The 25,754-nt window shown below is 32.2% G+C and overlaps 3 protein-coding genes across 8 annotated transcripts; 1 reads left to right on the top strand and 2 right to left on the bottom strand.

Moving 5' to 3' along the window:
- Positions 1–143: 143 nt before the first annotated feature.
- LOC100255709 (uncharacterized) lies at positions 144–2,905 on the bottom strand. The gene is made up of 6 exons (XM_002272973.5): positions 2,781–2,905; positions 2,614–2,701; positions 2,456–2,543; positions 1,466–1,550; positions 945–1,101; positions 144–640 (listed from the first exon to the last, which is right to left on the bottom strand). The coding sequence occupies exons 1-6, from the start codon at positions 2,820–2,822 to the stop codon at positions 525–527; spliced, it is 576 nt and encodes a 191-aa protein (XP_002273009.1). The 5' UTR covers positions 2,823–2,905; the 3' UTR covers positions 144–524.
- Positions 2,906–4,374: 1,469 nt separating this feature from the next.
- On the bottom strand, positions 4,375–6,253 carry LOC100257544 (high mobility group B2 protein-like). 6 transcript variants are annotated; one of them, XM_010651145.3, is made up of 8 exons: positions 5,936–6,253; positions 5,773–5,830; positions 5,465–5,581; positions 5,292–5,349; positions 5,133–5,177; positions 4,949–5,029; positions 4,729–4,821; positions 4,375–4,644 (listed from the first exon to the last, which is right to left on the bottom strand). In XM_010651145.3, the coding sequence occupies exons 2-8, from the start codon at positions 5,820–5,822 to the stop codon at positions 4,624–4,626; spliced, it is 465 nt and encodes a 154-aa protein (XP_010649447.1). In that variant the 5' UTR covers positions 5,823–5,830; positions 5,936–6,253; the 3' UTR covers positions 4,375–4,623. The 6 variants fall into 6 exon arrangements, with proteins under 6 accessions (XP_010649447.1, XP_010649446.1, XP_019074997.1 ...); XM_010651144.2 differs by having other exon boundaries at positions 5,465–5,587; positions 5,936–6,252; XM_019219452.2 differs by having other exon boundaries at positions 5,773–6,253.
- A 10,092-nt stretch (positions 6,254–16,345) lies between these two features.
- LOC100252414 (protein GET1) lies at positions 16,346–20,336 on the top strand. The gene is made up of 7 exons (XM_002280148.4): positions 16,346–16,616; positions 17,262–17,341; positions 17,632–17,702; positions 18,432–18,502; positions 18,591–18,672; positions 18,820–18,869; positions 20,048–20,336. Exons 1-7 carry the CDS (start codon positions 16,512–16,514, stop codon positions 20,117–20,119), a joined length of 531 nt encoding a protein of 176 aa, XP_002280184.1. The 5' UTR covers positions 16,346–16,511; the 3' UTR covers positions 20,120–20,336.
- The last annotated feature ends 5,418 nt before the right edge of the window (positions 20,337–25,754 follow it).

Here is a 25,754-nt window from a genome sequence, read left to right as displayed (position 1 = left end):
TCTTTCAAGTGGATAGGAGTGAAATTTGTGAGTAGACAAGCAACAACCACTGATGGAGAGAGAAGCATCAAGTAAGAGTATGAAAGAAGTAAGATGATGACAGTAAGAAAATGCTAAGATGAAACAATAAGAGGAGAAAAAAATTTGACAGTTGAAAAGCCTCTTTTTTATTAATCATTACTTTTGACAGAGTTTCATTATGTAAATTTGACATTTTGGGTCCCTTTTTTGAAAAAAAAAATAATAATCAGCTGAACAAAAGTGTGCTGATTCAGTTAGTTCCCCACAGGGGGGAAGTGCCAAAGTTGAAGCAGAAGTAGTCAAACAGGAGAGTTGAAACCCTGACCAGCCATAAAGGCTATCTTTTAAAGCCCAAGATAAAAACAATTACATGAGCTGCCAATACATCTCTTAAAAGGACACATGTGTAAAGAACATAAAATTTTATCAAGCCATGAAGGATTGTCCTTGACTTTGCGGAAGAGCCACAGCAAACACAATTTTAAAGCACACCTGAGCAACACCTAATGCTTCTGTAGTAAGTCTCTGAGTTGGGAGTAAATCTGTTCTTTAACAAAATCCCTGTTGCCGGTGTTCAAAGTGAAAATTGTTGCTCCTGGATGATTCCTCAACCGTGCAACTGTAGAATTTCAGACATCCTAGTTATAGGTAAATCCAGAACATAAGGCAAGTAACAGACAGCTTTAAGTAAATTATCCTAGAAACTGTTGAACCAAACTTTAGGATAGACCAATATAGACCCTTTTGTTGCATACCCTCCATCCTCTGTCTTATAGAATGGAGAGGACACAACAAATGAGGGGATTTCTAAGGAGAAAAAGGGTACATGTCAAACTTCTTTTACAAGCACATTTTGCATTTGCCAAAGCCTTTTCAGGTGATTATGAATATATGGTAATCGGATACATGTTGGACAAATGTACCTCCAGGTATATCTCGGCTGAATTTTGGAATTGGGATGGAGGCCAAAACTGGAATATTTGATTCCAGAACTCTTAGAACAGCAGGAAAGAATGATGAACTGAACAGCTCCATTTTACCAACCTCGTCGATGATGAAAAGATCAGTGTCTTCTTTCACCTGGTTTCTAAAATGCACAATTCTTAAAACCACTTCCACAATAATAAAATGTAAAAATAACAATAATAAATATAATAAAGAGAACTGAAATGACAAATCAAGAATTTTGACCATTTAACAGTTGAAATATTTGGAACTTGCCAATCCAGTAAGAAACTTCGAACTTATGGAAATTTAGGCATCTAGAAACTCTAATTTTAGTCTATGCTCCACCACTGATTTATCATACACATGTGAGTCAGGAGGGCTTCAACATGTAGAAAGTCCCCTTGCCTGCCTCCCTTCTCTCTGGTACTATAATAGAATCACTGACATTAAAGATTATTCCTCAGAAACACTTTAAAGATAAAAGAAAACAGCCCACCTGCAACTCGGGCAACGCTAATGCCTCAAAGGATGCTATATCCACTCTGTACTTCCCAACACTAGGCCATCTTAGAGACTCTGGGCTGCAATTGCAAAATACACTTCAGTTGCAGATGGAAAACATGACTAAGAACCCATTTGGTAGTGATTTAATTTTCATTCAAACACTTTTAGTTTGTAGCACTTCTCAAAAGTGATTTCTGGAAGAATAGCCCACAAAGTGACTCTCTATGAATCACTGCAAACAATTCTTCAGGTTTTTAAAAAGTGATTTTCAAAAGTTTGATAAACACTAAATTTCTACAAGGTAACACTTCCAAGCATTATGAAGAACTTTTAACTCTCTCAAAATCACTCCCAAATGTGTTCTAAGAAAAGTAGTTTCTATTCAATATAAAAAGCTCTGGCAGGAAACGGCCTTCAGAGTTAACATAACCATGCAATTTGGTAGAAGTCGTATAATTAAGAATGTAGAAAAAATTTAACATTAGAAAAATTGTAATGCCTATTACATGTAGACAGATATGGTCTAAGAAGCAGTCAATGAATACAGTATTTGAATTAGTCATTCCTCCGTTTTGGTGCTTTCAGTAATAGATCAGCTAATTATACCATAATTTCCTTTCCTTACTACTGTTATGATCAAGAAATAAACAAAAGCTTGAATCCTCAATTGGAATGATAGTGAAATTTTCGAAATTGGATTGATAATCTGGATTACAATTATATGTAAAAGGTTAAGATAAATACAAATAGAGAGAGAGAAGGAAGAAATTGAATTGATAGTCTGTTTACCTGACCCAAGATTTGGTTGTGGGGGTATTCCATACCCACCATCAAATAACTTGGTGAAATGCAAATGAATGAAATTAATGCATAGAAATGGGCATGAGATGGGAACATGTAAGATAAGATGGGTCGGTAAGATTGAGCATAGAGAAAGGGTGTTATAGGATAGTAAGGCAGGTAAGAAAGAAGCAAAGAGTACCTGGAAATAGAAGAGGCGAGAGGTCCCTTGCGACCATCTAATGTAACCACTTGGAACCCAACTCTTTCACTGGCTTCTCTCACCTCGCCTATGCATTCATAATTTAAAATATCATCGGCTATCATCAAATATTCAAACAGAGACAGAGAGAAACTTACTAGTGTAGAAACCCTGAACCTTCAAATTAGGGTTTGAGATTTTGAGAGTCTCCAGCACCCTCATGATCAGAGTGGTCTTACCCACGCCCTGACAAAATCCATTCCTTTTTAATCACATATTCATTTTGAATGACAAGAGGATTGAGTTTCGAGATTTTACAACTTACAGGAGGGCCAGTAACGAGGAAGCATTTACCGGGACCTGCCATTCTCACCGTCTCCAAGCATCAACTCTCACTTCCCTCCGCCTTTTCTAAGGATAATACCGGCAACCGCTTCATAACCGACTGATTTAATGATTAATAATATGGGCGTTATTTCAACCCTCTTAACCAAATAACCCCAAGTAATATCTATATGTCAATGGTGTCGCTAATCTACATTCCTCCAATAATTATTTTTTGTCTACGTCCCCCATCCACCCCCACCCTCCGTTAGAGATAAAAATGGTTCATCAAACTTGAAAACTCATTTTGCCCAAAATATCAGATATGATATAGACCTCTCCACTTCAAAAAATATTAATTCTCCAAGTTATTCCGTAATAGCCACCAGTTGTTTAGGGTGTAAGACGTCTAACATTTTAAGTTGTCCGATATGTGATAAACAATTTCAGCGTTTTCCATATCACATTAGATAATATAAAATATGACTTGGACTGAATCACAAGCCCCATGAGACGCCACGATCATATTTGGTGGATTAGTGAGACAGATTGACTTGGAGGCCGACGCGCTCACAAGACACAATCAGGGTTGCCAAAAGCCAAGATTTCATCCATTATGTTTTGCGTGTTTTGGTAACTGATCCAAACTGCTTAACCGCAAATGGTATGACTCGCGTTGAAATTGCAAGTCTTGATTTTGACACCTTGAAAAAAATACTGCTACCAATCATCTGTTAAACCCCAATCTCACAGTGCGGCCAAACCAATAAACAAATAAAAATCAAACAATTAAAAGAACTTAACAAACACAAACTAAGAAAACTTTTGGTGAAATGAAAGGTCACATTCGTATGCCATCTAAGCTTCAAAACATAAATGGAACCAGTGAAAATTCCAGCAGATGAATTTCGCAATTCTCACGCAAGGATATAACTGCTGCTTAAAATTGTGTTCTTCCTCTTTTATGATAAAAAATGTGACAATGAAAAATTTAGGCAATGCAGAACTCTCTTATTATATGGAGGCGTCTGGTGACAACTATAAAAATATCACCACATGCGCACTTGCTCCATCCTGATTTCGAATTTTAAACACCAAAATTACAATGCTCAACCTGATTTTTCAAGATCTGAAAAATAAAAGCTTGTTGTCCACGGAAGAGGCACACGTGAAGATGACGTACAAATTATCTTCCATTGTTTTCAGCTCAGATAGACAGACCACAAAAGTCAAGAGCAATAACATATAGCGTAGAGGCCAAATAAATGACTAAACCACCAAATCTGTGGTTGCAGGTAAACCTGTGCCTAGCACATTTACCACGTTTCACATTCGCCCGGGGACCAGACCTAATACCACGTGACAGGATGCGAGTGAGACTGACAAGGCACAACAAAAACCACCGTTTCAGATATTTTAGAGACCCCAAAACCAAGAACAAACTATTCACTCTTTAACCATCAATGAAGGACACAGACTCATCGGGCGAAATAACCACATTAGTACCCATGGGTCTTAATGACAGTAATGGTAAAAAAACCAACAATATAATGAAGCATTCACACCACAAAGCGATTAATAAAGCGAAATTCAAGGAGACAGAAAAACCTAGCTGAATCATTGAGCATTAAGAAAAGGTGAGTACATGGCCATATGAACGAGGCCGCTCCTGAAACTAAGCTTTCACCTAAAATGGGAGCAGCCGAAATTTCATAAAAAAAAAAAGAACAAAAAAAAGAGAACTATTTATCTTGATAGAGTTATCAGAAATGGGAGTCATGATATCCTAGCGATCCTACACAACTGGCAGATCTCCCTTGTTGACATCCTTCACTGCTGGTTCCCTACTCTTCATCATCTTCTTCCTGCAAACACAAAGAAATCACCATCTTAGTACAACTAATTTTAATTAACCACACCATACTTTTCTCAGAATAGTTTTAATTAACCTCTCCACTCTCATCCTCGTCTTCCTCGTCGTCGTTCACCTCAGACCTAGATTTGTCAGACTCTTCCTCCTCAGCAGCAGTCGGTCCCTCAGCCTATTGAGGGAATTCAATAGTCGCGAGTCAACTTAGGAATTCTACTTATAAAACATTTATAAAACAAATAACTTTTGGAATTAACATGAATAAAATAAATAAATTTAAAAAGAAGAGAAATGCCCACCATTCTCTTGTTGTAGGCCTGCATGCTCTTGTTGTATTCAGTTTTCCTTTTCTCTGCCTTTGCTACATAGGGCGCTTTCTCCTGAATTTTTCCAAATTTTGAAGAAAATAAACGAAAAATTAACAAATTAGATTCAATTTGTCTCCAAACAAATAAATGAAATTGGTTCTGTTTTAATACTCACAGCTTCTGACAACGATTTCCATTTATCACCACCAGCTTTACCGACCTATTTCGGTCCAACAATTATCACAGAATAAAATAAATAAGTGAATAAAATCGAAAAATATATCAAAATTATTTCTCCAGGAATTAGTAGATCTAAAGAAATAAGTTTACTTACAACAGACACAGATTTGTTGGCTGGATGCTTTTCTTTGTACTGCTTCCTAAACTCCTCCCTTCATTCAACGAAGGATAAAGAGATTCTCACATCAGAATGGATTAAATAAAAAACCTAAAAATCGGAAGGAAAAAATGACAGATCTGGTCAACGTTTCTAGCGAGATTCAGTACATGAAAACGAAGAAGGCACTAGCAGGCCTCTTCGGCTTGTTTGGATCCTTTACAGCCTTCTCCTTCTTAGCCGTCTTTTTTCCGACGGCAGCGGCACCTTTCTTCTTCACAGAAAGCCTAGCGCTAAAATAAAGGGGGAAAACACACACACACACAAATCAATCAATCTCTTTCGCATATACAAATGGAATAAGAAAAAATCCAACTATTCTAACAAATACGCAGGAGATCTCAGATCCGAGATCAGAATCAGAAGAAATTTTTAGACAGAGACAAAAACACGAAAATGACGAAAAAAAACAACTCACTTGCTATCAGCTCTCTTCACCTCAGCGGCCTTCGATTTACCTCCCTTCATAGCGAATCCTGCAACGCAACACCGCCGAACCCGCCGAAACCGATGAGAATCGGCCGAGAATCGGCGAAAACCGGTAAAAACGGACTGAGTTAGAGGGGGAGGAGGCGAGTTACCTGGTGGAGTTAGGGCTTCGTAGAGAGATAAGGGGACAGGAATAATAGAGATATACGCTGGCCTTGGTGTGATGTGTGTGGGGAAAGGGAGAGATAAGAAGAGGGGTTGGAAAGAAAATTAAAATTGAATCAGGAAACAATTGAAGTCCGGGTTTAGGCGGGATTTCAAAAATCTTTGCCACGTCATCGATCCGTGTGCTCTCACTCTATTGGCTCCACCCCCTTCTACCGCCTTTGTGCTTTCCTTTGTGTTTCTTCTTCCCCTTCCTCGCTCTCCCCCACCTACTCCTCCGAAGAGACGTGGCCTTAAACTGTTTCTCCCGACCGCCTCCTTGCCCACCACGTTGGTATTTATTCTCACGGTACTAACACCCCCAAATACCAATAAAATTCTCCCATTTCAAGCAAAAGTTAAAAAAAATTAAAATAAATAACAAAGCAAAATGATAGGTATAGGTGGATGATAATATTAAGAGCATGATGAAGTAAGTAGATACATTGAATATCGATCACATGGACCGTCGTAATTTCAGAGATGAAAGGGAGCCTTCCCTTTTTGGCAACTTATGGCATGGAAGAAATACCTTCCAAATGCTCACAAACTTAGCATCTTCATCACAATTTTACAAAGAGGTTGTATCTAATTTTTGGAAGCCACCCATGATTCCTAGGCAGCTTTGTCAACTTGGCTTTGATAAGATGTCCAAACTAATGGTTGATTAAAATCTAACGATAGTGGCCTACTAATGATTTAATAATAATTTTTTATTTTATAATTTTGATTAGGAGTTGTTATATAGAAATGGGGATACTTTTTGAGTGAATAATTATAAAATATTTTCACATGTTTTTAAAAACAAAAGAAAAGAAGGAGAAATAAAAATAAAATTTAAAAACAAGAATACAATGTCTTTTTTTTTCTTATTTTCTTTCCACCAATTGATAAAAATATATGTATATGATTTTTCTCTTAATTACATTTTTTTATTTCTTTAAAATTTTTCAATAAGTACATAGATTTCAAATCAAATAATATTAAAATTGAAAAAAAAAACATGGAGGAAAATTGATCATGAATGATTTTGTTACTTTCTTCTTACATATAATTATTTATTTTAAAAAAAAATCAAATCAAATAAGATATGATATGTTTGATTTATTAAAAAAAGCTAATAAATATTAAAAATAATTTAGTACTTAAATACTTATCAAATTAAAAAATCTAAGTACAAAAATTGATCTTTTGTGTAAAATTATATTTTTCTAAATTTTTTTATTAGATAAATAGACTTAAAATCAAACAAGATTTTAATGTATTTGATTTGGTGAAGCTTAGTAATTTTTAAAAAATAATTTGAAACTCAAAAAACAACAAATCTTATAATTTGAAAATTAAAAATAAATCCAATTAACCAAAAAAATATAATAAAGCAAAATTAACCCAAAATAAGTCTTGACTCTAATGTTTTTTTTTTTTTTAATTTTTTCATCGAGTAAATAGATTCTAAATCAAGTAAAAACCAATTAAATGAGATTTAATACTTTAAATTCTTTATAAACTTACTAATGTTTAAGAATGATTTGTAACTCAAAATATCTGCTCAATCGATTGTAAACTAAATCAAAATTAGTCCAAAATACGTCCTTTGAATAGATGTGATTGGAAAAAATTGACTAATTTACATATTAAAAAAGTAAACATTATTTGTTTCTAAATTTATTTTAAATAAAAATATTATTAGTAATTATTATTTCTTAATTATAATAATAATAATAAAAAGTTGATTGCATCTTTATGATGTTAATACACATATTTTATAATATATAATAATTATGATCAATTTTAATAAATAAAAAATGTAACTTATGATTTTATTATATTAGTACCCATATTTAATTAAAAATATTTTTTATTTTCAATAAAACTTGAATTAAATTTAATTAATTAATTAATATTATATAATTTGAATTTGAATTTGAATTTTTAACAAAATCAAAATCGAAAATGTATTTTTTTTTAAATTAAAATAATTTATTAAATGAAATTTTAATTTTTTTGTTTATAGTAAAATTTATTAAAAAAATAACTTGTCAAACAATTTACTTTTAGAAAATCAAAAGGTTAATTTTTTATTTTTTTTAAAAACATGACCGAAGTAACGTTAAGATAAATTAATATGTCAATGAACACAAGCTATATAAATTAAAAAGAGGTTAAATTTATTTATCAAATGTGTGAAATCGAAATTGACTTATTCATTGTGAATTAAATTTAAGGGCTATTCTAAAATATCTAGTTAGTAAAGAAAAAGACCCCTTGTCATGGCTCGGTTTTATTAGGCTATGTATGTTTCCGAAAAGTACTAAATAAAGTTTTTTATTTGGTTTGATTATGAAAAATGTGAAAAAAAATAAAATATAATTAAAATTAATTGAAATTTTTTATATTTTAAAATTATTTAATCTTAATATCATCAAAGAAAATAAATAAAATGAATGTGAAGAAAAATATAAAAATAATTATTGATTAAATTTTTATTTTTTTTTTACATTTTAATTTATCAATTTGTCAAAATGCATCTGTCTTTTCCTTTTTTTCAATTTTCAAATCCAATTTTTGACTGTTTCAATCCAAATTAATCATGGAAGATTTTTCCAAAGCTGTTTTTTTTTTTTTTAAACTTAAATCTAAATGAAATTTAATTTAACTTAACTTAATTCCAAATATAACTTACTAGCATTAAGTATTAAATTGTGTATTTTATATTATTTTATTATGGTTAAATATTAATTATTAATATGGTGAAAAACATATTAAAATTATGTTTTCAGTTGTTTTAAAAATTTATTTTTAACATTTAGCCAAAAATCAAATATTTTGATTTTTTTTTTATTTAATAAAAGAAAATATCAAATATTATATCAAATATTTTGATTTTTTTTTACTCAATAAAATTTTAAAAAAACAATAATAAGTAAAAATAAAATAAAATAAACCTTTAAATTTTGAAAATAAATTACATTTAATATTAAATTTTAAAAATAAAATAAAATAAAAACAAACAAACAAACACTACCTCAGATTTAGAAATCCTGTTTCATTGACTTGATTTCATTTGAAGTTTTAAGATCAGCAAGTATTGGTGTCGTTCTCAGTGGTAAGGTTGCAGCTCTGAACTGCTACTTTAGACTATACTGACTGAACCAACCCACATGGTTAGCTGGGCATACTAAAGTGTCGAAATATACCTTTTAGGGGCTTGTTCACACGACGTGATCATGATCATGAATGAAGCTTTTGCAATCATGTCAGAAAAAAAATACTATTGATTTGGTCAATCTTGTACACATTTAACTTTCTTGTATAGCTCTCTGTCTATACATGAAGCCTTTTCACATGCCATATATTGATTTGGTTACTCTTGAAACAAATATGTCTCTAGGGTCCTATATGTCAACTTTGAGTGTAGATAGGCTCTATTTTTTAGTATGCAAATCCGATGCCGGATTTTGGATTCAAATTGTAGGTTTAAGTTGAGTATAATCGTATTTACATCAAATTCATATTGACTTATAAAACTTGTTTAATAATTATATTGTTTTTAGGGACTTACTCCGAAGTTTGGGATCAAATTAGACTTGGAATCGAAGAATATGAATAAAAAGAATGAAGTAGCTTACCTAAAAGAAGAAGAACGACCTCCATAAGAGAAACTGCTCTTTACTTTGATACAAAAAGAGTTTTATAAAGAAAGATGCCCCACTAATCTTATTTTATTGATCACTAGCCCTTACTCTTTGTCACTGATTCAAGAACAAATATCGAGCGTTCCTTTGTTGGTCTATTGCTTGATGGCTTTACATCTGCATCATACGAATTTGAATCAAATTGACTTATTTAATAATCATGTTGATTAATCTAATTATTTAATTTATATTTGACTTATTTTAATTTTAATTTTATTTTTAAATAAATTAGTCGATTGAATAATAAACATGTCTGATTACGATATTGAGTATATAGAATCATACAAAATATAATTTAACTTGATTTTAAAATAAGAAATATATAATTATTAAATGAGTTATACAAAGTATTTCTTGTTTAGTGATTAGTTAGTATTTGAATTTATGTTTTAAACGCCATGAAGATGAATTCCCATATCTAGTTCTCCCGAACTTCTTTTTCCTCTTTCAGTCTTCATACTTGAGTCTTTCTCTTGGATGCAGAAGGCTCAGGTAGTCTAGAGATCGAAATGATGTCTTCATATTCATAATCTTGGTTGGACCTTGGACCATGATTCTAACACATATATTGCTTTGAGATTTGGAAATTTCCATGGCTAGGGGCAGAAAGAGTTCATTACTTGAACAATTAAGACAATCCAATCAGCATCAGGCTTTTCCAAATGAATGACGCCCCAGATTGATTTCAAAATGTAAATATCTGAATGTTAAAGTCCATTCTATTTCCTCTTTAAGCTAATTTGAATTTCCATTCCTGTAGTTCAAATCTGTTCAAGGAGGCTATTTGTAGAGTCAAATTTGTGGTGTAAGCTGCCATATAGAATCATGTCTAGGAGTGAAATGACCACGTTTGTGCTTGTTTCTGCCCCTTGAGGAAACCCCATCTCTGACCATCTCTTATATCTCAATTCCTTCTCTCTGTCTCAGTTTCAAACTCTGCATATATTGAAGTTTGCATCCCAAATCTTTCCTGACCATTAAGAGAGGCATGAGATCAGCATTTGCAATTACCATGCCAGAGCTTACATCATGAGCCATTCTTTCCTATGAAGCTGCATTATTACAAACCTATGAACATATGTTAAGCAATTCACATTTTCATGCACGTACTTGGTATTTTGTCTTTCACAGTGTCTCCCAGAGTAGAATTAAACAGACTTCTTGCAAATGCTTTCACATAAACAATGGTCACGATTTTGTAAAATTGCTTGGAACATCTATCACAATGTATTGGAATTACTATGTTAAATGTTTCACTGAAATCTTGAACTAAATATTTTCTTCATTAAGCTCCATCCTTTGTTCCTTGCGCTTCGTCCATAGAACACAATATAGCCCTGCACCAACAACATCCCACCTAAGATACCACATAAGAAAATAGAGATGTAATGGATAGTCATAATTGAAAGGCTAGGAGGGTTCTTGTGAGAGCAAGTTACCTTCTCAAACTAATTACCTCCCCCAAGAAAATTGCAAAACATAAGATGGTAATGAGGGGGGTCAATGGTGTACCACATGGATAGAAAAACAAGCCCTGTCTTCTCAGTCACCCATGTCTGCAAGTAAATGTAATGCCAGTCACAACAACTCCCTACAAAAGGTTGCCATTAGCTTAGCCATCTCTAAATATGCATGAATAAGAGGTATCAAGCAGGCAGAGGAGAGCATTTGAAATGGATCTCTTGTTTGGTTACTTTGTAGGCTACAACAATGAGTCTGATGATGTTCCAACCCAGATTCCACTCATGAGGGTCTCTTTCTAAAGCGATAGCAATGAAAAAAAGATTGAATTGAGCTCAAAAGGCACTGAAGAGTGGTCAGCAGAAGCTTTGCAGGGTAACTTTTCATTACTTCAACCTGTCTCCAGATCAAAGATCAACAACTCACTTATTAGACCATGTCTCAACCTACCATAAAAATGGATTTACTCTGAAGATCAAATTCTTATAGCAATTGAAAGTATGTAATCAATATACTTGAAGGGAGTCATGACAGCATACTCAAAGACTATCTAAAACACAAAAGGCTCTAAGTTCATTATTAGCCTTTTTTTCCCCACATTTTCTCCTAAATAAAAAGGAGCATGAATGCATATATAATAGAAGAGGTTACCTGCAATACAAGCCACAAACCCCAAAAAGTGTTAGCTGTGAGCATGAGGAAGCATCCCTTTACCCAAGTTGCACCATAGCTTCTTGGATGGTATGGTGTAAGGGACGCCAATGGGGACCCTTTTAAAAAGCAATTGTTGCAGCACCTGCAACCTTTGCCATGCCAAGGGATGTCCTCAATTTCACCATTTCCATCCTGTAATACGATATTTGCATTCTGTTTTGAGAAGATATTTGCATGTGCCAGTCTTTCTAAACTGGCAATGCTAATTAACAAACCTTAACATAAGTACTATCATAAGGTTAAACTTAGCTAAGTCATGTTCCTCGGTTCTCATGTATAAATTGGCGTTTTATGACATTATGAGCCTGTTTTGCTTCAAAATTCTGCTCATTTAATTCTCTTGTTTTGTTCATCTACAGATTAACTTGTTTGAGCAATGGGGCTCTTGCATTGTGATGACACACTATGTAATGTTGTTTCTTGTTGGGGATTCTTCATTGTAGTGCTTTTAAGGTAGTGGAGGAATGGGAAAGTTGTTATATTGGGAGATTGTAATGACCCGCACCCAATCGTGTAGATATTGTCCGCTTTAGACCCAAAGGGGTCCTTACGACTTTAAAACACGTCTACAAGGTTAAGAGGGACCTATACTTATATAGTGTGAAGAACTTTCTTCCCTATTTGATGAAGGATATCACAAGCACCTTTCATGCAAATACAACATCCTTGTTGTGTCCTATGGGATTATGAAGCCAAACAGAGAAACACCCCTTATGCAGCCAAACAAACTCCTACATCGGAGTCAAGTATCGACTTTGATACCATTTTGTCATGACTTGTTCCTAATCATGTAAATATTGTTTGCTCTAGGCCCAAAGGGGCTCTCATAGTTTTAAAATGCGTTTACAAGGTTAAGAGAGATCTATACTTATATGGTATCAGGAACTTTCTTCTTTATCCGATGTAGGATATTACAAATACCTCCATGTAAACACAATGTCTTCGTTGTGTCCCATGGGATTACGGGGCCACAAACACTCCTCATAGGGCCAAACAAACCCCCACATCGGGGTTGAAGATCAGTTTTGATACCATTTTGTAATGACTTATACCTAATTGTGTAGATATTGTCTGTTTTAGGCTCAAATGGGCACTCACGGCTTTAAAAAGTGCTTACATGGTTAAAAGTGACCTATACTTATATAGTACTAGGAACTTTATCCTTTATCCAATGTGGGATATGACAAACACCCGTCATGCAAACATAATTCCTCATTGTGTCTCTAGGATTGTGGGGCCAAATAGACAAAACATCCCTCATAAGGCCCTCACATCGAGGTCAAACATCAACTCTAATACCATTTTGTAATAACCTATACCTAATCATGTAGATATTGTTTGCACAAAGCCTAAAGGGACTTTCACAACTTTAAAATGCATTTACATGGTTATGAGGGATCCATACTTATATAATACTATAAACTTTCTCTCATATCCAATGTGTGATATCACAAACACCCCCATGTAGACACAACGTCTTTGTTGCATGGGATTGCGGGACCAAATAGACAAACATCTCTCATGGGGCTAAAGAGACATCCACATCGGGGTTGAGGATCGACTTTGATACCATTTGTAACGATCCACACCGAACTGTGTAGATATTATTTGCTTTGAATCCAAATGGGCTCTTACAACTTTAGAATGTGTTTATAAGATTAAGAGAGACTCGTATTTATATAATGACAAAAACTTTCTTCCCTATCTGATGTGGGATATCACAAAGGTTTTTAATGTAGGAATCCAAGCAGTTGTAAAACTGGCTTAGAATGAGCTTATTACAATTACAAGTGTTTCAAACTTTTTCTTTTTAACTTTTTTTTTTAAAAAAAAATAGCCAACACTAAACTTATATATTTTAGGAGGACCAAAATTTCTAATTTCCAAATCTTAAAGCATATTTATTTTATTTTCATTTTTTGGGAATTTTGAAGGGGCTATGTGCCCCATAGTTTATATTGGCTTCGTAAGTGATATCAATAGTGTGATTTAGGAGATAAATGTAGTCACTTGGGAATGTAAGAGTAAAGTGTATTATTATTATTATTATTATTATGTCTTAAATTGCACACGTGCATAGAGAAATAGCTTTAATTCTTTCTTGTGAAAATTACATTTCCATTGAAACAATTAGTAATAGATGGTTTGATTTAAAAATCCAAACTAAAAAATTTAATCAAACTCAAAGTTTAATTTCTCACCAAACAAATATTTCTTAGTTCACTAACCAACATTTATACATTCTTCAAAATAAATTGAATAAAATAAAATAAAATAAAAATTATCAAAAGACCTAGGCACTTGAATAAAACTACCAATAAAAAGGTAATGACTAAAAGACAATTTGTGGTTATAGTAGCCAAAGTTGCAGACCTATAAATAAGGGAACACCATTCATATCCAAACTTAAAGTAATCTGAAAATTTTTTGGAAGGAAAAACCTTAAAACATAAAATTCCCCTTTCTATTGAATTCAACGAACAAGATTCAAAAGTCGTTATATCTTTCTCAGTCGAGTATTGGTCAAGGTCTAGTCGAGGATCGATCGAAGTTTAAAAAGGACCAACAGTCACCTATAGTGCATTAAATTGTTAGGAACTTTAGATTGCTCAATTTTGTGGCCTTGGATCTCATATGGTGCATGCATTTATCTAAAGCTTCTCTAAATGTAATGCAACAGAAACCTATGACTACAAAAACCATAAAAATACTAGATATAGAGGTTAGAACTCATACTTGCAATTTTAATGTTCCCATATTGTTTATAAACCAATAAAAATATAAAAAATGTCCTGTAACTCATCTACCTAGTGTTCTTCCACCCGATTTCTCTTCAAATGAGTCTTGGCACAAGAAAATGGTGGACCTCTCTCTCTCTCTCTCTCTCATTAGGGTGGCTAAGGCCCTTCTCTTGAATCTAAAAAAACTGAATAGAAAGTAGTGAAGCCCTAACCCTTAAAGGGGTTTATACAAGCTTTCTTATGGGCTTAAGTGACTTGAGCCTAAAATGGGTTTGGGTTACCTAATCCAACCCATTTGGGTCAAAATGAATTAATTAGGCCTAATATGATCAAATTAATTAATTATCCCATTTTAGAAAGTCAATTCATAAGATCTAGTGCAACCTTGCATTCACATACCCAAAATACCTTCAAAATGTGCTACAATGAACTAGGAGGTCGAGTAAGGACCATTAAAACCCATAGAAAAATAATGGTTTCCTTATAATCCAATTTTGAATTTGACTAACACCTCAACTAAAGAGAGTCCATTGCACTCCAATATCTTATGGAATTACAACGAGTTAAAGCTCAAGTCCATCATCTACTATTCATTGCATGAAAACTTCCATGAACTGATATCCATAATCTAATAGGATAGTGCTATCAACCCATCAAGATTATCTCTCCAATCCTTAAGTTACAAATCCACCTATTATTTGATCAGCTAACGTACTTTAGCTCCAAGACGCATGTGTCAAATTCCATTAAAGAAATTGCTACGACCACAAATTTCATGATCGCATTGCTAGAATCCCGGATTGCTCTATTCCTTTACCCTAGATCATGTAGGGTGCATGCATTCTATCCTAGGCTTCTCTAGATTTATCGCAACAAAAACATATGACAAAAAAAACTAACATAGAATAAGTATCTCAAGATAGAAAGCTCAAACTTGTGAGATGGATGTTTCTAGATCGAATTCATGTATTTATAAAGACATTAATTAATATTCACATTTTATAACTATATGTATTATTTTTGTAATAAATACAATTTATGATGTTATTATAATATTAATATTCATATTATATTAAAAACTTTATATTTTAAATTTAAAAATATTTTATTTTTCATAAGACTTAAATTAAAATTTAATTAATATTATATAAATTAATTTATTTTTTTTAGAAAATAAAATTGAAAAAAATAAAAATAATTAAAATTTATTCATCCAAATGAGTCTCATGTTTTTTTTTTTGAAAAGTGTTTTTAAAAACAGTTGGTCTAGTAGCTTTATCTTAAGAAAATATAAAAAAAATAAGATACAAATTAATTTTTAAAAACATAGTAAATTTTAATTTTAATTTTTGACAAATGTTCTATTTTTAAATAATAATTTATGATTTTAAAAACAAAAAATAGAAAATATACCAAAAGTGACAGTAAATATTCTTTTGGATACACTTCTTATTTTTAAATTTTTTTTGTGTGGATATAATTTTATTTTTTGTTTTTACAAATAAGAAATAATAGTAAGTTTTATACATAAAAAAATAACCTCTTATAAATTTACCTTATATTTTTTAAAATTTTAGCTCAATTTTCAAAGTTCTTCTATCTTATGTAAAAAAAAATTATTACTATTTTTTTAATTTTAAAAATAGAAAATAAAATGTGTACCCAAAGGGTCCCTAAAGGTATGGTTTTATGGATCAGCTAAAAACGAGGAACTGCTCTGGGCCAGCCCATACACAAAGGCCCAGACCAAATTTGTATCGACCCAACTGATCCGGTCATGTGGACACCTGGTTTGATGCCTTGCGTGGTTTGCCCTTTCCCAATTCACCTCCAAGTGTTCTTCTCACAGCCCATCAATCATGCATTGTAAAGGGTAAATCAATCTTCAGGAAGAAGAAGAGGAAGAAGAAGCAATGGAGGAAAGCCTAGATCACCGAAACTCTCTTGCAGCTCCCCTAATTTTCACCGTCGTCATCTCCTTCCAATTCATTTCCGTGTGGCTAGAACTCTCCAAGAAGGTAACTCCTTTCTTCTCTCTCAATTCTTTTTAATCGAAATGTGGAACAAGGAATATGATTTTGGGTGATTGTTTCGTGTTTTTGTATGACCACATGAGAATTGATGAGACTCTTGTGTTTTTTTTTGGTTTTTATTGTGTTAAATTAGGGTTTCAAATTCTGTTTGAGTTTTTCCGTTTGTTATCACATTGAAAACCATGGGCGAGGGACCACGTTCATCAAGAACGATGCATTGTGAGATTTGGTAACCATGTAAATTGCTTTTTTGATCGCATTGAATGGTTATTATTATGGAGTTCGACACAAACAATTGAGCATAACATCACATATTTGTACTGGGAGTCTCAACCTTGTTGAAAATAACAGCACTAGAAATCTTAATCTGGGTGATTAAGTTTGTCATGAATTTGAACATCGATACTATAACAAAAAAATATGGACCCTCATGAATAATGGGTAGCCAGAATCAGTAGAATCCGGGAGCCATCACATGCTAATATCATTGTTACTTTCTTCAAGTAATGGAACTTCATTCTTTTCATTCTAATATCTTTGTTGAGATAGCGTAACAGTTGTTTTACCTCTAGTACTGAAAGATGGCTCTTTTGAAATGATTGTTCTTTTGGTTCCTCTTTTTCCTTCTAGAGAGGGTTGAGAAGTGCTGAAGATGACAAGTTGCGTGGAGAAATAAAGCAACTCTTGAAGGAGGCAAGCGCATTTTCACAGTGAGTGCTTCTAATATTTAATTGACCTCTTTCCCCTCCAATTAAAATGTATCATATGGAAGTTTAGCTCCTTTGTTTTGAATTATATGAATAGCTGTTTATTAAGTTTTATCTTATTAGACATTTCTTTTTTTTATATATATATATATTTTTCCATAAAAGCTTTATCCATATTGCCACTCTTTCATGATATGCTTTCTGGCCTTTTCCTTTTTTATCTTTGTCATTTTAATTTTTAGTATTTTAAAGAATGTGGAATTCGACAGTCTTTTATTCTTTATTAATTTCAGGCCGTCAACATTTGCACAGGCTGCAAAACTCAGAAGGATGGCAGCAGCTAAGGAGAAGGAACTTCTGAAAAGTATACAATTATATTGAAGTTCTTATATATATATATATATATATATATTTTGGCACTCATTTTTAGACATCCAATCTAAAATTCTTTGAGTTATAAAGATTTGTTCCTATACGATTTGGTGGGTCTTCTTTGGATTCTGTTTGGAGCATATGAGAAAATCAATGATTAATAATGTGGGTGAATTGTATATAACAGTAGGAATTAATTTAGAATTTAGTTTTCAGGGTTATGGGGTTACATTCTGAAGGATGACTTTGTGAACTCCTTATGATGGATGGGATAAGCGAAGAGAGTAAGGTCTTTCATTTTGAGGTAGATAGTGTGGATAAATATAGCAGGAACTTGATTCACTCAGCAAATATCTTTCATTTCAAGGTAGATGTACAAACTAAAGGAGTGGATAAATCTTGCAGAAAACTAATTCATTCAATATATATATTCATACTTCCTTTTGAGAGTTGGCTTCGATGGTCTTTCTCAACATCTTTCTCAATTTATGGATATATCTTCTGTTTAACTTTATGTCATCATGTGCTTTCTAACAGCTTGCACAGACATTCATTTTTATCATCTGCTTCCTACATTTGTTTATAACCATCAAATTAATTTTCATTTTACTTTAAGTCAAAGCTTATATTTCCTGCTGGTTAATTTGTTGCTTTTGCAATTTGGATATGTATTGCCTTATACAATTGAAAGTTTCTAACAGCTTATATTTATCACTTCTAGATCAAGAATCACTCAACAGGGAAAAGAAATCGTCTTATGATTCTTATCTGAAAGCTCTGCTTTTTTTGAAGGTGGTTCCTGGAACATTTTTTTTTAAGAACTTGAGTTGTTCCCTTCCTCGAGGTTCTAAAAGTTTATTCACATGATTGTACCATATAGGTGTTTTTTTATTTTGTGCTGGTTTGCTGGTATTGGAGCTCTCCTGTTGCTGCCATATCTAAGCAACTTGTGCAACCCTTTGGTAATACATTCTTTTAACCAATACATTGATTGATATTAAAGACTGCATGCGTTTCCTGCTTACCATTGTGATTTTATTATTCTCTACCAACTTCTGTCTGTATTCATCAACCTTAATTATGTATATCTACCTTTTTGTTTTCTTCAGGAAAGGTGTTATCTTGGAGATCTGGGGTTTCTTCGAATGACAATGTTATGGTAATTAGAACTGAAATTCTTGTTTTTCTTTGTTATTATTTTTATTTCCTGTGCTAGAGTAACCTCATTAGTGCTGGGGTCACTTATCTGAGTTCTTCATGGGGGTGGGGCAATGGGTTGCACCATGTGTCTGGTAACCACAAGCAACAGAACAATTTGATTGATGCTCAAACCTCATGTCAAGAATTGGATCTCTTATACGAGTTCTGCATCGGGGCAGGGCATTAAGATGCACTGCATGTCTTGTAATGAAATGATTTAATTGGTGGCAATCTCCTAACACTTGCTGCAGCCTGCCACTAGACTTTACTGCCAGTACTTGTTTGAGAAGTGGTTACCCATTTAAGGAATACCACAAATCAATCTGCACAACAGATAAAAGCTATGAGGAGAGGTGTACAGCATATTGTTTTGCTGCTGCTAGATGTTGGGGAAAATTACTGCTCCATATAGTTTAGGAAACTTTTGCCCATGAATGGAAAACCACAAAGCTACTTGCAAAACAAAAAATGCTGTGAGTGTGTTCTCCTGTTAATAAACTTGAGCTCTTCCCACATGGCTGTTAGATCAAACATCAGACATCAGTGTTTTCTTATCAGCACATCTCAAGGGAATTTTCTGGTCCAGTTTCCATGAGGGGAACATCTTCATAACCTTTGTAAAAAACATAAAAGGTTCATCTTAATTTCTTCCTCCAAGCCATTAAAATAAAAATAATAGTTTCTGTTGAAGGCATTTGAAAATTTTCTGTACTGAGAACAGGTGTGGGCTTCTTCTAGTGTTTGGGTCCTTGTATATTAGGCGCCAAAATAGCTCCAGATCCAATGTTCGCAGACGTTTCCTTCTTATGGAACACTTTACTAATAAAATTAGGGTCTTCAATTCACTCTTCATTATTAGCAGGGATGGCAGAGACCTTTTCATGTTGTAGACTGTGTGACCTCTATCCTTGATATTAGTTAAAAGGATGAGTGTGCTAGTACTGTTACATGTAACATAGTTAAACTATAGCTTTGGTGAAATAGGGAACTCAACTAAACCTTGAATCAACTATTTTAGAACCACTTGATGCATATGCAGCCCAATACATTCAGTATCTAAATTTAAAACTTAAGCTATTGTATTGCATCTGCGGTAGCTTGGATGGATTTGTCATCATTTATTTATTGTAATTGCAGGTTGGAATTATTCCATGGCTGATATTGTCTACCAGAGTAAGCAAATTCATCTGCCGAAAAGTCCTCAATTAAAGGAAAGAGGTATATGAGCAACCTTGTTTCTGTATTATATACTGTTTTAGCTTTGAACGTTGGGTATGTAAATTCAGTTTTGGAGCGATGAATGTTAAATAAACTGCCCGTCGACTATTTTGATTCCGTATTATGCTACATTGTTGAACCTTGCATTTCGGATATGTAAATTTTGTGGAGTGGTGAATGGAATATCAACAGTCTGTTATATCTCTCAGCCTGTGTTATGGAGGATCTGCATTGTTTTTTAATATCTGGGTTGTTGGGTTATGCCTGCAACCTAGGACCAATTCTCTGTCCGAGGAGAATTATTCACAATTTTTGTTTCTGCTATACCATGAATTATCTTTAATGCTTTTTGCCAAGCTAATTAACCATAATCAGGAGCTGATTAGCTGCTGTGTTCCACAAGCAGGCCATCTCATATCAATACACATAGAAGAATAAATTATAGGATGGATTGCTCTTTCAGGGATTGGTTTGATGGAGGGTTGGCCTTTTTTCCTTTTTTTTTTTTTTTTTTTTAAATTTCTTGGACATTTGGATCACAGTAAGTGAATAAACCACTAGAAGTTGGATCAACACTAGATTAATATAGAAACAAATATTGAATTGAATTATTATATTGAACAATTACTGGGCCATTGGTTGCATGGTTGCAACCAAAGGCAAAAGAATTCCTCACTAGGTGGACTATTTAATATTACTTTTTTTGTTTATTTAGAGTGGGTTTAATAATGTTTTTTAAGAGATTATTTTTATAAAAGCGTTTTTTCTAAAAAAGTTTTTAGGATAATCATCCATAAATGTTTCATAAAAAATATATATATATATATATATATATATAAATATATATATTTTTTTAAAAAGTTATTTTCTAAATTTTACTATTTGTTTTCTTTAAAAATATTGTCAGACGAACTCTTCTTCAGGCAAATTGTTTTCTCGAATTTTGGGTCAACATGACCTATTTTGGGTTTAAAATATTGAGTTTTGGACATATGTATATATATTTGTAAAATGAAAAAAAAGAAGGGAAAAGTGGGTTTTGATGGCTAATTTGAAAAAACATATGTATAAAAAAAAAACTATAACTTTTATAAATAAATTTTTGTTCATTTATTTAAAAATATTCTAAAATATATGTACTTTTTCATAACTTAAATAATTATTTTTTGAAATACCTTTTAACTTGATAATATTAAATAAAATTGTCCAAAATTAATATTTAATTTTAATTTGATAAAAATGTTTTATAAATAAATATATTATACTTTTTTTATTATATAATATGAGATACAAATTATTATGAAAAAAATTCTCTAGGATTCTCAAATGATAAATAGAATGTTTATAATCCTCTAGTTAATAATGATTTTATACTGTGTATTATGTAAATCTCCTTTGTTAGCCCAAGGGTTCTCATAATCATATTTTGATGATAACAAGTCATGGTTAAGTTACTAATTGATTTGAATTATAAAGAATTTCAAGTGTTAATTTGAAAATTCATCAAATAACCTAATGGATGCAAGATCAAGACTTTTGGAAGACCTTTAACCATATGAAACATATGTAAGATGAATGCATGAGTGCACTTAAGATTTACATATCATTTCATGCATCTTTGAAAAACTCGGTTTATACTTTAAAGTTACATTTCTATTAAAATCCGAGATCTATCAAATGAACCTTAGGTAAAACGTTTCAAAATTGGTATATAATTTTACCTAAAGACCTTGCCTAAGTGTTGAAAGCAAAAAGACCAGAAAAAGATAGGTTTTTGAGTCAAAAATGGTGAATTGGTTAAGGCTCTGTCCAAACCGGCTCAATCGGTCAGGGTATCGGTCGACCTGTTACAACTTTTCAGTCGAAGTTCATTCGAGAAGTGCAAAAAACACTTTCTTTCTTCCAATAGCCTTTCCTTCCCGATTGAGGGTAACGGTCACATACCAAACATTAAATGCTTCAACGACTAGTGAATCGATCAACCCCCAACTTGACCGGTTGAGGCTGTTTTTTTGTTTTCTTGGCTCCCAAGGTTAGAAACCTATAAATAGAGAGCTCTACTTCATTTATGAGCAAGAGAATACCAGCATTTATTTGTCTACCCACTAGTTCTTACTTTAAAAGCTCTCATTCTTTTGTTGGTGTATTAAATCTCCATTTGCACACTCTTTAGTGCGCCTTTGTGATTCATCCTAGCCTTGAATTGTATTTGGACCATTGTTGAGATAGGTTGAGAGATTCATATTTGTCAATTGAGTATTTAAACCTTAAAATGAGTTGAAATTTGAAGAGATTGTGTAAGAGCCCATTGGAATTGGAATTCAAGTGTGAAGGTGATTCGAAGTTTGGTTGAGGCTTCAAGTTAGTGGAACCTCACTCGATTAGGAACTTGAGAAGAGTGGACATAGGCAATGAAGTGTTGAACTACTATAAAATCTTATTTTAATTTCTCTAATTTTATATCTTTTTATTTGCTTTTCTTGTGTTTAAAAAGATTTTTTTTAATCCCAATAAAATTGAATAAAAAATTTAAAGAATAGCCTTTATTTTATCACCCTTATTTTCTCCTTTTATTTAATAAAATTGAATAAAAATTTTGTTAGTTGACATCAATAATAAAATAATAAATTTAAAAAATTTAAAATATAGTTAAAACTAAAATACATAAAAATTAATTACAATTAAAAGAAACTTAAAAATTTTAAAATAAAATATTTATTTCCATTGTATTTTCAGTTCTTTCTAGATATTTATATTTTCTACCAGGATCCTTTAATTAAGTGAAAATTTATATTTTATTCTTATATTTTTAGTTTTAAAGTTCTTTTAATTTTAATTGTATTTTTAATTTTTTTAATTTCTTATTTTATTAATCTCACATCAGTTCTCATAGTAAAAAAAAATTATTAATTGATATTATTAACTTTGAAAATGATTATTTTAAAAAAATAATTATTTGAATTATAAAAAAGTACACATATTAATTTTTTTTTAAATAGGTGAAGATAAATATGATTTATAAAAATTTAAATTCTTTTTTCTATATATTTTCAAATTAATGGGTCAAAACCCACTTTCCCCAAGAAAAAAACCTCTACATGGGTTTAACGCAATGTCCATTACATTGTATAAATGTCATTTTTTTAAAAACAAAAGAACATAGGCCATGTTTATATGCGTTTTCAATCATCGTGGCTGCTTTTGTGATGCAAGAAGAACATCGGCTACCCTGTGTTTGCGTTTTGCAACCATGTCTACTCCTCGGTTCTTCGTCGACTAAATCGGGATGAAAAAAATCTCAAATTTATAAAATTAGTCTATCTCATTTTTTAATTTGAAGGGTAACCAATTATTTATTTATATATATATATATATATATATATACATGTATTTCAAAATAAAATATTATTTTTACAGTAAAAAAGTGAGGATATTTTTATCCAAAAATGAGTTTTTTTTGGTAAAAAAAAAGTGGAAAGTTAGATTTGTAATTTCATATTTTTGTCACTTTTAGTCAAAATAATTATGAAAAATAGTTTTTGAGAACAATTCTTTTATTTTTATAGAACAAAAGTTTATATGAAAATTTTAAATATTTTTAATCTATTTTTAATATTTTTACATGTTTGAATAATTATTTTTTAAAACAATCTTAAAAAAAAAAGTGAAAATAATATAAAACAACTAAAAAAAATTATTTAAAAATAATGCATTTTTTGTTTGTAAAAACAAAAAAGAAAAAACCGTTTTTTTTATTGACAAACGTGCTTTCTATATTTTTTATTTTGATGAACATTAAACTGTTTGTTCTAGACGAGAACCTTAATCTCTTATCAAATCTCGTTATTATCTTTAATTAAGGGATAATATTAATAGATCAATTTCTTCATAAGTCATTTCCATTTTATTATTTTATCTATTTTAACTATATTATCACCCTATCGTTTTTTTTCTTTTTTTCAAAATGCATCTATATGTGCCTTTATGTTACCGATGCCTTTATAAAATTTGGTTTATCATTTTCAAATCATAAATATTTTAATTGGTCTAGATATTAATATAGTAAAATAAATTATATGGACGGTTATTTTAATGATTAGAGGGTATATATTAAATATATATGTTTATATTTAATAATTATTTATTATAAAAAACATTATAAAATGATGTTTGAAAATTAAATTATCAAATCTCTTTTGGTATACATTTTTGTAAAATAGATATGATTTATAAAACACATTTCGAAAATAAAAAACATAATAACGGAAAACTTTAATATTACCTTTTATTTATATTTGTGGCATTTGTGCTACTAAAATGATTTCCCCTAAAAGGGACTAGTCTATTATAAGATACCCAAAAAAAGGTTAATTTGTCACGAGACATAAGGAGGTACCTCCGTGATTCACTACCTCTAGGTCAAGTTAAGTACATGATCTGATCGTTAACTGTGTCACCCTAACAAACCGTGTTGCCACTTTGTCGCAAACAACCCATGATCATGCTCAACTTATTATCAATAAGTTGCTTTTATGAAATAAAATAAGTTAAATATTTTAATTTTTTGTATTCAACAAAAATACAAACATCATCTTAATATGAATTTTCAATTTTTACATTCAGACAATGGCTTTTTTCTAATTAATAAAAAAGTGTACAAGCCTTTCAGTTTTCTTATCCGGCCTTCTAATTCAGCACAAATTTGAAAAATATTTTCTTAAAGAAGCCGAATCAAAGTTGAAGATGAATTTTGTTTTTATACATGTCTTAGCAGAGAGTCATGATGGAAGCCACTTTTCCATTGCCATTAAGACAGAAAAGTAACATGTCGGCTCCACCAGAGTGCTGCCACTTTTTGTACATGGAAAAAGAACTATTCGGGAGATTGATTCAACTACTAATGATATTGAAAATCTGAGTGTGAAGACAGGCTAAAACAAGCTGTGCATCAGTTGAGAGTCATGTTGTAGATGAGATGTGTTGGGTGTTGCTTCAATTTCTCAGCCTTAGCTGGAGCCTGGAAGCAGCATGGATCTACACAAAGGGCATGTAACCTGACCCGCATCCACCCATGCGTCCAGGCAGTCCTTGTGAAACACAGGACAACAGTTGGGCAGTTCTCTGATTTCATGGCTTCTCTTGATGCGATCCAAGCAAACAGAGCATGCAGTGTCCCCATCTTCTTCCTTTGTCCCCAGTCTTTCAAGCAAACTTCCATATTCTACTACTGGAACCCTCTTCTTGATCCGTGCCATCACAACTACCAGTGAGGTGTTCCTCGGAATGAGATTACTCATGTGGATTGGACTTGGACAGACCTAGAAACCCGTGTACATATTGTCCGCTTTGCACCCAAAGGGGTCCTCACGATTTTAAAACACGTTTTCAGGGTTAAGAGAAGTCCATACTTATATAGTATCATGAATTTTCTCCTACCCGATGTGGGATGTCACAGCCAACCCCACCATTATCTGGTCAGCAGGTTCAGCAGAAATAGGTAATTTATGGACTTTGTCATCTTAATAGCAACACAGAAAAACCCCATGAGAGGAAGAAAAATGAAAGAGCTGGCGGGAGATCCTAAGGAGTCGTGTTTATTACAGAAGCTTGGGGCCTGCTATTGTCC

Source organism: Vitis vinifera, chromosome 4 (assembly GCF_030704535.1).
Source record: "Vitis vinifera cultivar Pinot Noir 40024 chromosome 4, ASM3070453v1".
NCBI classification, from domain to species: Eukaryota; Viridiplantae; Streptophyta; class Magnoliopsida; order Vitales; family Vitaceae; genus Vitis; species Vitis vinifera.
This window is presented reverse-complemented; position numbering and strand designations above follow the sequence as displayed.

Bases quoted from the DNA above. Each gene is read 5' to 3' on its own strand.
- LOC100255709 (XM_002272973.5), bottom strand. From the start codon at position 2,822: ATGGCAGGTCCCGGTAAATGCTTCCTCGTTACTGGCCCTCCT. The intron at 1,551-2,455 runs GTACTCTTTGCT...TTGCAATTGCAG, and splicing joins CTCGCCTCTTCTATTTCCAG to CCCAGAGTCTCTAAGATGGC. The intron at 641-944 runs GTACATTTGTCC...GAAATTCTACAG, and splicing joins CAGCCGAGATATACCTGGAG to TTGCACGGTTGAGGAATCAT.
- LOC100257544 (XM_002280048.5), bottom strand. From the start codon at position 5,822: ATGAAGGGAGGTAAATCGAAGGCCGCTGAGGTGAAGAGAGCTGATAGC. The intron at 5,588-5,772 runs GTGAGTTGTTTT...CCTTTATTTTAG, and splicing joins GTGAAGAGAGCTGATAGCAA to CGCTAGGCTTTCTGTGAAGA. The intron at 4,645-4,728 runs GTTAATTAAAAC...TTGTGTTTGCAG, and splicing joins ACGAGGATGAGAGTGGAGAG to GAAGAAGATGATGAAGAGTA.
- LOC100252414 (XM_002280148.4), top strand. From the start codon at position 16,512: ATGGAGGAAAGCCTAGATCACCGAAACTCTCTTGCAGCTCCCCTAATT. The intron at 18,503-18,590 runs GTGGTTCCTGGA...TGTACCATATAG, and splicing joins AAGCTCTGCTTTTTTTGAAG to GTGTTTTTTTATTTTGTGCT. The intron at 18,673-18,819 runs GTAATACATTCT...TGTTTTCTTCAG, and splicing joins GCAACTTGTGCAACCCTTTG to GAAAGGTGTTATCTTGGAGA.